General features: G+C 38.3%; 1 protein-coding gene across 7 annotated transcripts in view; it reads right to left on the bottom strand.

Moving 5' to 3' along the window:
- Window positions 1-16017, bottom strand: part of LOC108667825 (serine/threonine-protein kinase mig-15) — a 42001-nt gene extending 25984 nt beyond the window's left edge. For 6 of the 7 annotated variants that reach the window (XM_047881585.1, XM_018154895.2, XM_047881583.1 and 3 more), the window contains exons 1-13: window positions 15695-16017; window positions 7922-7987; window positions 7051-7107; window positions 6106-6150; window positions 5599-5728; window positions 4665-4817; window positions 3978-4127; window positions 3458-3630; window positions 3114-3231; window positions 2546-2679; window positions 1977-2180; window positions 1202-1332; window positions 580-649 (exon numbers count right to left, since the gene is read on the bottom strand). In XM_047881585.1, coding sequence (XP_047737541.1) covers window positions 580-649; window positions 1202-1332; window positions 1977-2180; window positions 2546-2679; window positions 3114-3231; window positions 3458-3630; window positions 3978-4127; window positions 4665-4817; window positions 5599-5728; window positions 6106-6150; window positions 7051-7107; window positions 7922-7987; window positions 15695-15748 — 1485 coding nt within the window. In that variant the 5' untranslated portion in view covers window positions 15749-16017. The remainder of the gene's footprint in view (window positions 1-579; window positions 650-1201; window positions 1333-1976; window positions 2181-2545; window positions 2680-3113; window positions 3232-3457; window positions 3631-3977; window positions 4128-4664; window positions 4818-5598; window positions 5729-6105; window positions 6151-7050; window positions 7108-7921; window positions 7988-15694) is intronic. The other variant, XM_047881584.1, reaches the window with a different exon arrangement.
- Window positions 16018-16124: the final 107 nt, after the last annotated feature.

The raw sequence follows: 16124 nt of genomic DNA on the forward strand, positions 1-16124 counted from the left end.
TTTTCGAAAATAAATATAATCTATACAGTACTTACTGGCTATTGCTATGGTGGACTATCTACACATCTCAGGATGTCTATCAACAGTGTATTACTTTTGTAATTTTTTTTAAAAGTTATCATTACAAGCTGGCTCTTTAAAGAAATTACGGTTAAAAAGTCACGGATGAAGAAAAGTTACAGAAAAGGGAAAGTAAGATATCACGGAAAATAACAGCTATTTTTAACACTGCAAATTAGTTAAACGGCTTTTAATTTCACATTAAACTCAACACCAGTAAAACGCCCGTTTTAAAAGAGAAAGATACAGAGAACTGTTTCACAAGTAAGGCAAAACCGATTAAATTGATGGAAAGAACATCCATAGAAAAAAACAGTCCGAAAAATAAAAAATGATCAAGTTACTCAAAAATAACTAAGGAAGTCGGCCATTAAAACCAAAGTAAATGATACCAATAATTTAAACAATTTTAGAAGAATGAATGCCATGCTTCGAAATGGATTTCACACACCAGGCTCCATTTCATAATACATTCATTTCACAACATCAATCACCACACAGGATATGACACAAAATTACCTCAGGTTTACGAGGCTGTTGCTGTTTGTGGTGTTGTTGATGTGAATTACGATGGTCCCGATCACGGTCTCTGTACAAGACAATCAAGTGTTGTAAATTACGAAATTTTTCCGATCTCTGTACAAGGCATTCAAAAAGCCAGGCAAAATATATAGCATTTGATGAATGTAGCTGACAACGCAGGTAATTTCGACTTCACAACTTGAAGCTATTTTCCTTTCAAATACACATTAATCGGACGCATTTCAAGGATAATGGGCGAAATATACTATACCATCTGATGAATTTATCTGACAACGCAGGTAATTTCAACTTCACAACTGAAGCTATTTTCCTTTAAAATACTCAACAATCACAGGCATATGAAGGGTAATGAGGTAACCTGATGTGGTCGCGGTGGTGGTGAGGCTGTTGGGAGGTAATTACAACTTCACAACCTGAAGCTATTTTCCTTTCAAACACACAACAATCGCAAGCCTTTGAAGGGTAATGAGGTAACCTGATGTGGTCACAGTGGTGGTGAAGCTGTTGGGAGGTGATTTCAACTTCACTACATGAAGCATTTTCTATTTTCCTTTCAAATACACAACAATCGCAGGCATTTGAAGGGTAATGAGGTAACCTGATGTGGTCGCGGTGGTGGTGAGGCTGCTGGGGCGGTGTGGCGGGCTTGTTCTCCCGGGACTGAGGCGGGGGAGGCAGAGGACGTTGTGGCGCCGCTACGCCGTTACTGTTACTTGCGCTCCCGCTTTCCTGTAAACAACAGGAAATTAGCTTCTTTGTTGAGATAAACAACAGAAAATTAGCTTCTTCGTTGACATAAACAATAGAAAATTAGCTTCTTCGTTGACATAAACAATAAAAAATTAGATTCTTCGTTGACATTAACTATAGGAAATTAGCTTCTTTCTTGACATAAACAGAAAATTAGCTTCTTTGTTGACATAATCAATAGAAAATTAGCTTCTTTGTTGACATAAACAGCAGAAAATAAGCTTATTCGTTGATACAGCGATTGTGAATGTAAGATGCCTGTACAATAATTGAACAACGTTTAGTCACAAATTCAGTCGTATACATTCCTATGTACGAGTTTCATAGCAATCTTGATGAATCAGAAATCTTAGTCGAGGAAGGGCGGCAGGTGAGAATCATCGGGAATATAAATAAGCTAACACGCAATAAATGCAGAACTGATAAATGAGAATGTGTTTTCTTACATAAAATACTGTGACTCCTAGAAACGATAAAAATGGCTAAGAGATGGATTCAACTCAAGTTTTGAAAATAGCGAAATTGAAACAATTCGATAAAACGCGCTGGAAAAGTCTGCTCGGGAAGTAAATTGACTAGAAAACAATAAAAGAAAATGTAAGCATTAACATAACACAGCGCACCATGAGTCGTGAAGGCAGCGATGGTCTGGCAGGAGGCCCAGGTTCAGGAATATCTTCTGCGTTATTCTTGTCGTTCTTGTCACGCTTGCTGATGCCGTTGCGCTGTCCTCCCATCGCTGAGGCAGGGGGAGCTGCAGCTGCTGCAGCCGCCGCAGCTGCTGCTGCTGCCGCTGCTGCTGCTTGTTGTTGCTGTGCTTTATGCTCCTAGGCAACGAAATTTCTCAATTAATGATTAGTTCCGAATTTCTTAGCTCTCGCTAACATTTTTCCCCTTTCAACTCAATAAACCTGATAGTGCACAAGTTGCTTATATTTCAAGGACTGCACCTTGTGGAGGTTTAGCAGCCAAACAAAGACATTAACGAGTAACATTTCCCCCTTGTAACAAGTTACATTACAACTCTTCACTCGCCACCTCGCAGTTCTCCAGCAGTTAGAAAAATGTCAGCTCTGCCACCCGCTTTCCTCAACTGTATTTGGTGGAAGTTCCGTCTGAGGCACACCTGTATCTGGTGGAAGTTCCGTCTGAGGCGCACCTGTATCTGGTGGAAGTTCCGTCTGAGGCGCACCTGTATCTGGTGGAAGTTCCGTCTGAGGGTGTCGCCGGACGGGGCCTGGACAATGGACGAGGGCTCGCCGCTGGGTCGCATCTCCTCCTCGTCGTTGTCAGAGCCGCTGTTGTAGTTGAAAGATTCCTCGCGATCTGGAGGAACAATTCTTCTTCAGTTTCCAGAACTCTCTAGGAAAATTGTATATCAACCTCATAGGGCTAGCGAAATTCGACAGAATGAAATGGATACGGTAATTATTTGTACTAGGTAACTTAACAACATATAATATGAGCAGAAAAGCTTTTTTATTTATCGAATAATTATTAATTGTTAGTCAGTCATTTCCATTATTTTGTCCAGTCCCCGTACAGAAATATAGATATACATTTCAGCAAAAGGCACTATACAACGCTGAGTAAAAACTAGCTTGCATCTTTTTTTACCATTGCCAGTCTTGAGGCATCAGTGATCAAAAGCAAAATTCAAGCACACACTCGCATGAAAATTAGGTTTGCAAGTGCCTTTTCTGCAGCTTAGGTTATGAAACCTGCCAAGTAAAATAAAACGTATTCAGTCTGTAGGTCACCTTTCATCTTATGCTTCTTGTAGCGATCAATATGATCCTTGAGCTGAATGCGGACCTGGCGCTCTGTGGGCTGGTCGCGCACAAAGGGGTGCTTCAGGAGGTTGTCCGTATACGGCCGCTGCACGAAACATTTATTTACCTCAAGCACGCAAAATAAGAGCTCATTTCTTACAATCTTGCCCGCAAGTAACGGTCAACAAATTGACGTGACAAAACAGAAATAATTTATTACATGGTTCTTTGGCCCATTTCTAGCAACTTGCTTTGCCATGCGATAGTCCTTGATGCAGAAATATTCTTTACACGTTTCCCTTGAACTAGGTATTTCAAGCTGCTCATCTCACCTGATGATAATCCTTGACCAAGATGCTATCGATGAACGAGTGGAATTTTTTACTCCATTTTTTGGCATTTTTGAAGCGCGGGGGCGGGTTGCGCGGGATGAGGAAGAGAGCGCGCATGGGGTGCAGGTCGCACAGCGGCGGCTGAGACTCTGCCATCTCCAGCGCCGTGATGCCTGTAATAAAGCATGTCCTCAGTGCAAGGAAAAGCTGCTGTTGTTGCCGTGATGGGCATTTCTATAATTAAAATAGCTACCATAACCTTCTTCAGTATAAAAATTAACACCATAACTATCTTCAGTAGTACAAAAATTCACACCATAACTATCTTCGGTACAAAAATTTAAACCATAACTACGGTATCTTCAGTACAAAAAGTTACTAAAGCTGATTACATTGTCAAATGAAATCCGAGAGAAACAGCATTGTCTTTTCGAAAATTCCAACTCAGTAATACAATAGAAATTAAGAGCACAAGAATTATTAGTAATATTGAGCAAACAAGCAAACATTGGCGTCTCACCAAGACTCCAGAGGTCGCTTCTGTTGTCGTAGGTGGCATCAGGGTTTTCATCACAAGCAATAACTTCAGGAGCCATCCAGTACGGCGTGCCTATGAAGGTATTGCGACGTCCTATCGTGCGGTCCAGCTGAGCACTCACGCCGAAGTCAACTGAACAATAAAGTCAACTGAACAATAAAGTCAACTGAACAATAAAGTCAACTGAACAATAAAATCCTTGCTACTGAACAATCATTAAGAACAAAGTAATAGCGCGGAGTCTACTTAAGTTAAGTGCAGAATTCGAGCTCTAGCAAACACTATATTCATTGAAATTCCAATAGGAATGAAAACCGTAAAAATCTTAAATTCAAGTATTGTTTCCTTCAACCTACTCAATTTGTAGAAAAAAATAATAATTACTAGATCAAATAAATAAATAGTTACCATTATATTTTAATAGTCATTAAATTTCGGTCATAGAAATTACAACATACTGTTAGTTTCCTTCAACATACTCAATTAGTAAAAAAAATCATAATTACTAGATAGATAGATACTACAAATATATATTTACCATTATATTTTAATAGAATCACTAAATTTCGGCTATAGAAATTAGCTCCTCGACGTAGAGGCTTGGATTTTTACTGTATTGTACTTCTGTTATGGCAATAAAAAGTAGTAGCTTATAGACACACAACTCACCCAATTTGACCTCAGCATTGTCGGTGAGGAGGACATTCTGGCCTTTAATGTCTCTGTGGATGACTTTGCTGTTGTGCAGATGGGATAAGCCGCGCAGAATCTCACGGCAAATATACGCAATGCAATCTTCCTTCAGACTTTGTCCTTTGGTCGCTGTAAAGGAGATTTGCAATCACAGATACGATATAGATCAGAGCATCGATCGGGCGTTCTTTTCATGTGGGTGTATGAAATGCTGGTGTCAAGTGACTAATGACAAATGCCAATGTATATAAGCCAATGAAGCCATGTCTTTGAGGGTGAAAAAGAAATGTATGTGAATTCAAATAAACCTGAATGTGTAGGGACATCGATATTCGTTATTTATTTTATTGTTCATTTTTTTTCCTCAAATAGTCAGCAGTCTAACAACCATCCGAACTTCTTAGAGATTGACTATTTCTTTCTTCGTAAATTCAGTAAATAGTCATTTCACTGCAGCTTTGTCCGCCAACGTTTGGGGTAAGACCTTAAATAGCTCATGTTATATTCATATTATTTGTAATATTTTCTTGTATAATATTCTTCATTTAATCTTGTAAAACATGTTATGCAATTAGCCTTATCAGAGTTTGTTTATTCAACAGGTGCAAACTTTACAATACTCAAATACATTTTTAACAACATCCGCCTGGTTAATTACTCGTAGGTTTCCCTATTATTCGCACTCCCTTAGCTTATAGCGGTACCAATAGATCCCGCTATAAACGCTCTAAACAGCACTGGGACTTATGAACGAATTATAATGAACTAGTGGCAATAATCAATCAATATCTACAGCAGTCAGCAGGTAAGTGAAATAGTATGAATAAATTGAACATTACAACAAAAATTTCGGGATGTCGTTTCACATGAGCTCAGGAGTTGAAGTAATAACAAACTGAACAATTCTTACACTTGACGAGATCTGTAACAGAGCCAGCCCCGCAGTACTCCATGACAAGCCACAGCTGGTCGTCCTTGCCAGGCGGTGACTTCTTGATGAACGCCCCGTAGTATGTGGCGATGTTGCGGTGGTGCGAGTACTGTCAACAATAATACATTAGGAGAGTGGCAATGGTTGCACCGGAGTTAACAACTTCCTGTAGTGGCAATGTTTCACTGATGGAAGTATGCAATAAACTCACAGTACGTACCGTAATCTTAATAAGTAGCAGAATCATTGTTAACAAGGAAAAAAGTTTCATAACTGAAACAATTACACAGAAACGAACTAGCTACTCAAATGACTTATATCGCTCAACAGGTAACAAAGTAATGGCATTGTGGAGGGGAAAATGTTGCAAACCTCAAGACACATGTTTAAAGAGCACAGGATCTTTTGCTTCAAAAGGAAGACAATTAGAAAAAAATGTCTGCATGCCTGATGAGAGGCAAAAACTTGAAAGAAGAAAAAACAAACCTTTTTCAGCACATTGATCTCGAGCTTGATTTCATCTTCTTCATCCTGGAAAGATAAAACATAAATAAGGGAAAAGGATGTAATAATGCACTTCTCACACTAACTGAAAATGAGCTACTCTAATAGTAATCTTAAATGACAAACACTGCCTAATTTGCACCTTGAATACGTGCCTAAAACAATTTAAAAATGGAAATCAGTACGTAAATATCAAAATCGAATGCCAAATCAGCACATATCCAAATCCAAGGCCAGTGACCTAATTATGTTTGATTAATGAATACTACCTGACTTATCCAGGGTCTGTGTAAAGTAAAAATAATGGTTCTGGTGGATCAGCAAGTACCAGTATGTGATAGTAGCAGAACTACTGCGGTCTTAGTGCCCTGAAAACATGACCTATGAGTTGTTCATGGGACCTCAGCCACAAGATGATGGGGAAATTGCAACAACAACAAGAAGAGTATCTAAACAATGTGATTTTCAGCTGGCTTGAAGATTACAAAGCAGAGACTAGCATCACCATCTCTGAGGCACAGCAGAGACGCTAAAAAATATACGAGTCTAAGAGCATTTCAGGCAGTCAGTCAACTGATATTATGATATTAATGGACACAACACAGTACAGAATAGACGCTAAGCGACAACTCATCTAAGGTATCTAGTATATACCATAGTTGTTTAAATGAAAGGAAACACAAACCAATGACTAATAAAGTCATAGAGACCATTTAAATATGTACCTACTTGAATAATAAATAATGTACTTGAATTATAAAGCCTTCACAGATTTAATAAATCATGAGAAGAGGTTTTAGTTGGAGATCATTTTTCTTATCAGATCTATGCAACAAGTGTGGCAATTCTTTAATCAATTGTCCAGAATTTGTTTTTATCTCAGTATTTTTTTCTTTGATGCCTGGTATGAGCTAGCAAGAAACTTACCTCAGTCACATCCATAACCTTAATGGCAGCCAGCTGACCAGTCTTCGTGTGACGACCCTGCAAAAAATGTCAACAAGCCTATAATAGCACATAACTTTTTCAAGTTCAAAAATATTTAGATGCTAATTATTCATATGCACTTAATATGAGAATAAATGAGCTCTATGTTTTAAATCTGTTAGCCTAAACTAGTAGAAAGAAAATTACATGGAACTGGATAATTACAGTAATAATATTCAACAACTTTATACTTATGTATATAACCCAGCTAAAGAAATCATGAGAACAAATAATAACTGAAACCCAAGGATGAGGTGGGAAGGCAGGTAGATTTATGCTACATGAGGGGAGCAACATCTTTGCAGTGATGTTTCAGGAAAGATTTTGAATATCATTGGAATGATTTATATTTATGTAGGAAAGTATGATATACCTACAAATTTTCATTTTATGCACAACCAACACATCTCATGTGCACACACAACCAACACATCTCATGTGCACACACAACCAACACATCTCATGTGCACACAACCAACACATCTCATGTGCACACACAACCAACACATATCATGTGCACACAACCAACACATATCATGTGCACACAACCAACACATATCATGTGCACACAACCAACACATCTCATGTGCACATAACCAACTCATGACTGCTTGTATACTATGTGTCATCTCAGTGGCATGCATGAACCTTATTTATTAAAAAATGTTTTGCAATAATAAAATTTGCAATTTAAAAAGGTTATTCCCTAATTTTTATGTAAGATATAAATCCACTTTTTATCACATGATAAGAGGGAAAATATAGGAAACTTTTTTTTAAGGTTTTTACCATTACTTTCAAGCTTACTCACTTTATAGACTTGTCCATAGGTGCCATTGCCAACCACTTCTATCAAGTCAAAGATACCAGCTGGATCCTGCAAATAAATGAACGAGTCACAACAGTGTAGAAAAATCTGATAAATACCAATATACGTACATAAATGATGGAGAAAGTCACTGGAAATATTCAAAACACTGGTCAATACTAGAAATATTTCAAAAACATACCATTATATGATTTCCTTATACATATACAAGATGAAATAATATATTAACTAGTAGCTCTAAGAATCAAGTCATGGCTTGGGATTGAAGAATTTCTAGACCTATTGCATGGTAGAATGTAGACTATGTTGGAAAATTTTTCTTAATTGATTCAAATTTAAATAGAAGCTATTAGATTTAGAACTTTAGGGACTACTTTAAACCCCTAAGGTTCCTTAGTAGTTAAAAATTTAGAAGCTTCTTGGTACTCCCTGAGTAGAATAAAATCCTCATCTAATAATTGAATGCAACAGAACAATTTTCATTGATTGTACACATTTATGTGGTTGTTACTACAGCTCGCAGGGGCTAGTCTGTAAGTTATGGCCTTCAAGGCTGAAATTTTTTTCATCTACGAAAATTTTCTAGCAGTTAGTTCAAGATGGCAGATCATAAGAAAAATGATAATAAGTCAAGTTCTGAAAAAATTTTAGTATGTAGGTACCTATATCTGATCTTTCAAATTTGAATTTGGTGAATTTTATACATAGGCAATTTTAACAAAATATGGTCAAGGAAAAAAATGTATCCTCTATTTTTAATAAAATTTTATTGGGAACTAACATGCACTAGCTTCATTCATATTAGGTACCGGTAACTGCCTCGTCAAACACAGCATCAAAGGTTTCCTGTACATACAAAGTTGTTCCTAAGTAATTGTTGCTATATTTTACAGAAGTGCACATATAATAAAAAGTAGACAAGTCTACACATGTCCTACATAAGTAGACATGTCTACACAAGCCATTACACAAGTAGTCAGGTCTACACATGTCACTGCTACACATGTCACTACACAAGTACCTAGTCAGATCTACACATGCCAATACAAAAGTACACAGGTCTACACATGTCATTAAATAAGATTGTGCTCCACAAGTGATTTTAAATTTGATTTTCAATTTAAATTTCAATTTAAATATGATTATAGAAATTCATCTTCCAGTGATTGTCAAATTAACCCTTTACGCCCTGGCGTGACGAATTCGTCACACAGAAAAAAACATCGGTTTTCCAACAATTTCACGTTTTCTGAGGATAGGTCAGAATGTCAGCTTTGAAGTGAGACTTAAAACAGAAAAAGTGAATTTTATGATTTTCATCCCAGAAATTCAGGGCGTAAAGGGTTAAGGACAAGATGCTTATGACCACACTTAAAATTACAAAGATACTGTACATTTATATATTTTTTTTTATTGGTCAATAGTCAACAGGATTAGTAACATTACTGGAGAGAGCTAAGAAATCCAGACAAAATTGCATCAAGTTATGTCCTCTGGAACTAGTTTGTAGTTAAAAACTGGACAAAAAAAAGAATTAACTACATTACCAGATATTTAAAAAATGCCAACCTTATTAGGTTGAGGTTAGAGTTAGGTTTATTTTATAAAACACTTCTGTACATTGCTAGACACCTTTCTACAGAGTTTTAGGTCCAGCCACTGCAGCCAGGTAAGTTTTTTTTACTTTTTTTACAGTTTTACAAAGGCCATTGGGTACAAAATAATCTTAGTTTGGATAAGTAAATATATTTCTATACATAGATATATTTGAACAAAGAGCATAATGCCCATACTTTACAGACTGTTAGACAAGACAAAACCTATGTAGAATATCCAATCCTAAACTTTATGTGTTTGTCTAGATAAGCAATGTGGCTTACTCATTCATGTAAATGATTGTCTTTATAAGTAGGTAGCATTCAACCCTCATGTCAGTTTAAGGTGAGAATATTTGAGGAAAAACGCGGAATAATATTGCAACCTAAATGCATCTCCTTTAAAGTCATGTTTCTGCGACAAAAATTATTTCTCATTGTGTATAAAATTAGACTGAAAATTTTTTTCTTTGAAGGTCACAAATTTGATCGGTTTTGATGCATCATCCATTTTTAAAGCTGTGTTGTTTCAGCTGCTATTCAGCATATATAATTCTTATGCAGTTAGGAGTAATGCATAGCCTTTAGTAAAGACAGGGTTTGTACCATTATTGAGAAAAAAATTCCATGACTCTCCACAACCATCAATATAATTTTCCAAGACTTGTATACAACAGGTTTAGCTTGATGGAAAGACAAACCGTGCATATTCCATAATCTCCTACAGTTGATACAGCCCGACGCAAAAGGTTAGCCCCACCCCTTTAAAACATCATAACACAACGAGTTTTGCCAGTTTCAACGTGCAAATGGTGACAAACGAATCGTCTTGGTCTCAGTAATCTATAGCAGGTGAAATTTGGCGAAAAAATTAATTACTGGCGGAAAAATCAAGCGGTCCGTGTTTTTGCACTGACGCAAAAGGTTAGCCCCACTTTGCAAGTTTGGCGCTCTTGCGGACAGGACGCAGCGTAGACTCGCTGCAAAGGGTGCGTTCATAGCGTAGTAGTTGTGCACGGATCTTATGCTCACCTAGGCAAGAAATGGGCGCAGGAAAGCCTCTAACTGAGTTTCAGAAAGGTGCCATTCAAGCCCTGATGGCGCTGCCTGAGGGCGAGCGTCCTAGCCTGCGTCAAATGGAGGCACAAGTGGGGTGTAGCCGCAAAGCCATCTCGAACTATCTCAAGGACCCCGCGAACTACGGAAAGCGGCACACCAAAGGCCGCCCAAAGAAGATGTTGGCCCGTGACACGCGTCGCCTCTTCCTAGTTGAGGCGCCCGGCGACTTGAGCGCGCCCAAACTAGTCCAAAAGTTGGAGCTCAATGTCTCCAAGTCTACCATCTCTCGCACCCTCGCGTCCTCCGGCATCTTCCAATACGTGAAGATGAACAAGGCCCCCCAATTGACCGAGGCTCACAAGCATGCCAGGGTCGCCTGGGGCACAAAGTATGCAAGTACTAGTGATGACACCTGGGCCAAAACCATCTTCTCTGATGAGAAGAAATGGAATTTGGATGGCCTAGATGGTCTGAAGTTTTACTGGCATTGCCACAGGAATGATCCAAAGGCAGCTTTTAGCCGCCAAAATGGCGGGGGCAGTGTAATGGTGTGGGGAGCCTTTCATGCAAACGGGACGAGCGAGCTCGTCTTCCTCAAAGGCAACCAGTGCGCGGACGACTATGTCCAAACGCTCGAGGACCATCTACTTCCCGTCATCTGCCACCAAATTTGCCGCAACGCCATCTTCCAACAAGATAATGCCTCAATCCATACGGCGCGCATGACCAAGGCCTTCTTCAAGCGTGCCAAAATCCGGGTTATGGACTGGCCAGCCAAGTCCCCAATCTGAATCCTATTGAGAACGTCTGGGGGTACATGGCTGGAATCGTCTACGCCTGCGGGAAGCAGTATGACATGAAGGAAGAACTCAAGTTGGCCATTAAAGCTGCCTGGTCCAATCAGGACCCCAACTACCTCCGTAGATTGTCTCAGGGCATGAAAAAGCGGTGCTTGGATGTCTACAAAGCCAACGGGGAGCATATCGGTGCATAATTTTTAGTTTTGCAGCTGACGTTTGTTTTGTTTTGCCTAAAACGTCAAAGTGTACAAAGTGGGGCTAACCTTTTGCGTCGGTGCAAAAACATGATCTCCGTTTTTCATAATCTCCATTACTAATTACATTTTCACTACAGTCTATTGTATTTTGATTACTGAGACCAAGGCGATTCGTTTGCCACCATTTGCACAATAAAACTCACACAACTCGATGTGTTATGATGTTTTAAAGGGGTGGGGCTAACCTTTTGCGTCGGGCTGTAAATAGCAAACAGATAAATGCATACTGCCAAATGGGGTAATAAGGGATGGTTTTCAGCGTATTTCCTTAATAACTTCTTACCATGAAACATTTCATAAACAAGTTTGGGTTCATTTTAAAGGTATTTTCAAGGGCTATCATTTCGCATCTCTGAAAAAATCCCATATGCTATTTGCAAGGTGCCAAACACAAAATAAAAGCCTCCTGAACCAATCCTGGAAACATGGTAATAAGGGACACTTGAAATAAAATGCAATTTTAAAATGTTTGAAGCATGCAGAGTGTGCTCATCCATTACTAACAATACTCTTAAAGTCCTTCTCTTGCTTTGTAGATGATGAAAATGTAGAATAAATTATATTTTCTATGATTTTTACTCGTTTTTCCTTTATTGACATGATATTACCTTATCCATACATTACCGTATTATTGATATGAAATTACCTAATCCCTGGACTTGCCATTGAGCATTTACAAAGACCTTGTCCACTGCCAGCTCCATATCAGCAGCAATGTAGCTTTGCTTCTGTAGCTAAGCATACAGGATGGCTTGTAATTTTGCACCATTTTAATTGACTCAAGTGAATTCACTACAAAAAAAATGGAAAAAACATACCTGGAACACAAAGGAATATTTTAGTGACAACCATCATATTTTTCGAACAAAAAAATGATAGTTTAGGTTAATTAATTTTCATTCTATGTTGCTCAGTGACCAATCTTATCTATGACATCCTATGCACAGTTTGGTGATGATCGATGATGCACTAGTTTTTTGTAAAGCAAAATTTTTTTGCTGAGTGAGGTAAATTTAATCAAAATTTTTTGATGTTATTTGATTTTTTTGTCAACTGGACCCTTTGCTAAACAAGGCTCTACTGTAAAAGCGTTCTTAGGGGTGTCCCTTATTACCCCGGGAGGGGGGTGTCCCTTATTACCCCGGGAGGGGGGGTGTCCCTTATTACCACATCGCACAGAAATGGCCACCATTTTTTTCTGGAATGAGATAGGTTAATTCTGTCAGCCATTTTTTTCTGGAATGAGATAGGTTAATTCTGTCAATCACATTTTTAAGCCCACACCCGTGTGCAACTTTTATGAAGTACCGTAACATTTTTTAATGTGGTGAAATATTTTTTTTGTTACAGACCTTAGCAGAGGTATAGTCAAATGGGGTAAGACAGGATCGCAGCCTTCATGGGGTAAGAAAGGACCGGCCCATTGCATGCATTCTAATTGTACTGAACTTAATGTGACAAAAAGAATATGTTAGAGCAATCATTGCCTGTCATTTCAGTGTTTGTTTCAACCCTCTTCTGCAAATAATTAATTTTTGGTTAATTTTCAAAGAAAACCTATGTAAAGAAGGGTCACAAAATAGTTAACCCTGTTTGGGAAATAAGCTGTGTCTGATTACAAAAAATTTTTTGGCCAGGTTTGTGGATGTAGGCAAGTAACCTCAAGTAACAAGCAACTTTTGAGACATACTAGGCATTCCTACCTGCTATCATCACTGCCTGACAACTATTCTAAAATGGGGTAAAAAAGGACCGGACATGGGGTAAGACCTGTCTCTTATACACATCTAGATGTGTATAAGAGACAGGTTCAAACAACGTAGTTGTCTTGTATATGAACAGTAATTAATGATTGTCGTAGCTTCTTCGACTTCACTTCATTATTGACCTGTCTCTTATACACATCTAGATGTGTATAAGAGACAGGTCTTACCCCATGCCTGGTCCCATCTTACCCCAGTGGGGTAAGATGGGACCAGCCCACTTTTTTTAATCTGTACAGAAAACTATGTTAGATGCAAAACGTCTGAGTTGTAGCTTAGAAGCCCAATGCATATTTACACCTTGTGCTAGGTTTAGGGTTTTTAGTTATTCTTGGTATAGATGCTACAGGCTTGTTAGTGATTTCGGTCCTGTCTTACTCCATCTGACTATACTTTTCCAAAATCTCACTTTTCACACTTTTTTTCAAGGATTTTTTAGAGGTAGTAAATGTATGGTTTCTTAACTTGCTTTATGCTACATAGATAGGAAAAATGTTGAACTTTATGCTACTATTTTTTGTTTTTCAATATTTTGAATAGTTCAACTGCTACAACCTTTCAACAAAATGTCGGGGCCTCACTCGGAGGACTGTCCCTTATTACCCCACCTGTCCCTTATTACGCTGCCCGTCCCTTATTACCCCGCCCATCCCTTATTACCCTGTTAGATGGTAGCTCTTCATGGCTCTTCAAAGGTGGCATGGCTCTTTGAAGCTGCTTCCCCCATATTTGACACATCAAAGTCTTTTGAGCACAATGTACATATTGCCATACCTTCATGCTTTGGATGGTGAGCAAGCCCATCACAATAAGCTTTGATTCTTAACCACATATCATGAAATTTACACTTTCTAGGCATGGTGATGTAGGAACTATACTCTGAAGATGGAACACTGCCATGGCAGAACAAAAAGTTGTTGAATGCAACTGAGCTCATGTGATTGGAGAACCAATCAGAATGCATGAAACAAAAGACTGTGGCACAGTCTCTTGTTTCATACATGCAAATCCAAACACAGGAAACAAGAGACTGCAAAAACAGTAAACACATGCAGCACAGAAAAGCACCTCCTTTTTTTACTCTTCTATTTGCAAATTCCATGACTTTCCATAACCTGAAATGAAATTCAATGACTTTCTAGGCCTGGAAAATGAAAAATCTGATTTCATGACTTTCCAGGTTTTCCATGACCGGTAAAAACCCTGTAAAGATGATGCATGTTTAGATAGAATCATGAAATTTCTATGTTAATCAGTTAATTAGGATTCAGGACCCACATTCAAAACTTAACACATTCCACAATCAGGATGATGTAGGTTTTCGGTGAATTTTCCCACGCATTTTCACTTTTTTTAAGCTATTGCTGTGCACAGTTGGCGCAATGTAATGAAAATTGATTATCTTCACGCACGTGTTCACGCAATCCCAGCCATCTTTATTTTAGAAGAAATTTTCTCCAAAGTCATATGGCAACACTGAACACCGTCTGTTTACATTTCGTATGTATAACAGCCGCAGTTTATGATTACCGTACGTTCCGTATCCGACAAGGCGGACAACCGGAAGAGTCAGAAGTAACCCAGACATGTCTTACATTTTATTATTGCCAGTTCGACTCGCGTAGTCAATATACTCGCGTATATTGTCGACTAAAATAGTAGAACTATTTTAGCTTTCTAAAGTACGACGCCCGGCGCATTTTTTACCAACGTAGTACGCCGCCAGTACGGCGCACTGCGCAGGTCATTAAAATGACAAAATAAATTCCCACGCACCTGGCACACCTTCCTGACCATGGAACACATTGCAAACAACCTGCACAATTTATTACTTCATCTTTTTGCCAAATAGGTAATCAAAATGAATATAATGGCTGATCATCTGCTGATGGCTATTGATTGATGGCTATTATTAGAAATGGAACAATAAATACCTATTAATTGCCTTGAATTGGGCTGAGTCATTTGCTCTATCGGTGTTTCCAAGATCAGCTGAGAAATGAAGAGTGAAGACTAAGAACTTAAGAAGGATGTTCAAATTCTCAAAATATATGGCAATACTATAAAAAAAATAGGGGAAAATGGACAGAAAATTCTTATTTCGCACCGCCAACAAGTTCCAACTAATATGAAGCACTTCAAATTTAAGAAAATACGTCTGTGAAAAACGTAAACAAACTGTTGTGAAGACAACGGGAACGGGTTGAGCACACAATTTATGTCATTTTCGAAGGCCAAGCAATACCAATAGCTTGAATAGTATAATAGAAAATACTCTTACCTTTAAAGCATTTAGGTCGATATCATCCAAGCTGCAATTCACCGACTGAGCCATGTTTGCAGAAAATGTATTTCGAAAGACTTATCACGCGCAGAAGCGATTCATTGATAAAAGGCCAACAGTGAAGTGATCGTTTGTCATGAAATACACTCTTTTCAATACTTAACTAGTTATTGTCGAAAAAAACTTATTGAAATTAACAAAGCACTATTACAAAAAAGGGCTCACGAACAAAGAACGCGAAGCAAATACCATCTACTAGACATTGTAGATGCACCCCCTCGGAACACACCCACTGTATAAATGGCGAACCATGAGTGACAAGTTATTGGTACGCTTGCTTGAATATTAATACCGGAAATGCTTGAAGTTGAGATGGCTGAGATTCAATTAAGAAATTATTTATCTTAGCATATTCAGTACATCTAAA

The sequence above is a fragment of the Hyalella azteca genome, unplaced genomic scaffold, assembly GCF_000764305.2.
Source record: "Hyalella azteca isolate HAZT.00-mixed unplaced genomic scaffold, Hazt_2.0.2 contig8321, whole genome shotgun sequence".
Taxonomy (NCBI): domain Eukaryota; kingdom Metazoa; phylum Arthropoda; class Malacostraca; order Amphipoda; family Hyalellidae; genus Hyalella; species Hyalella azteca.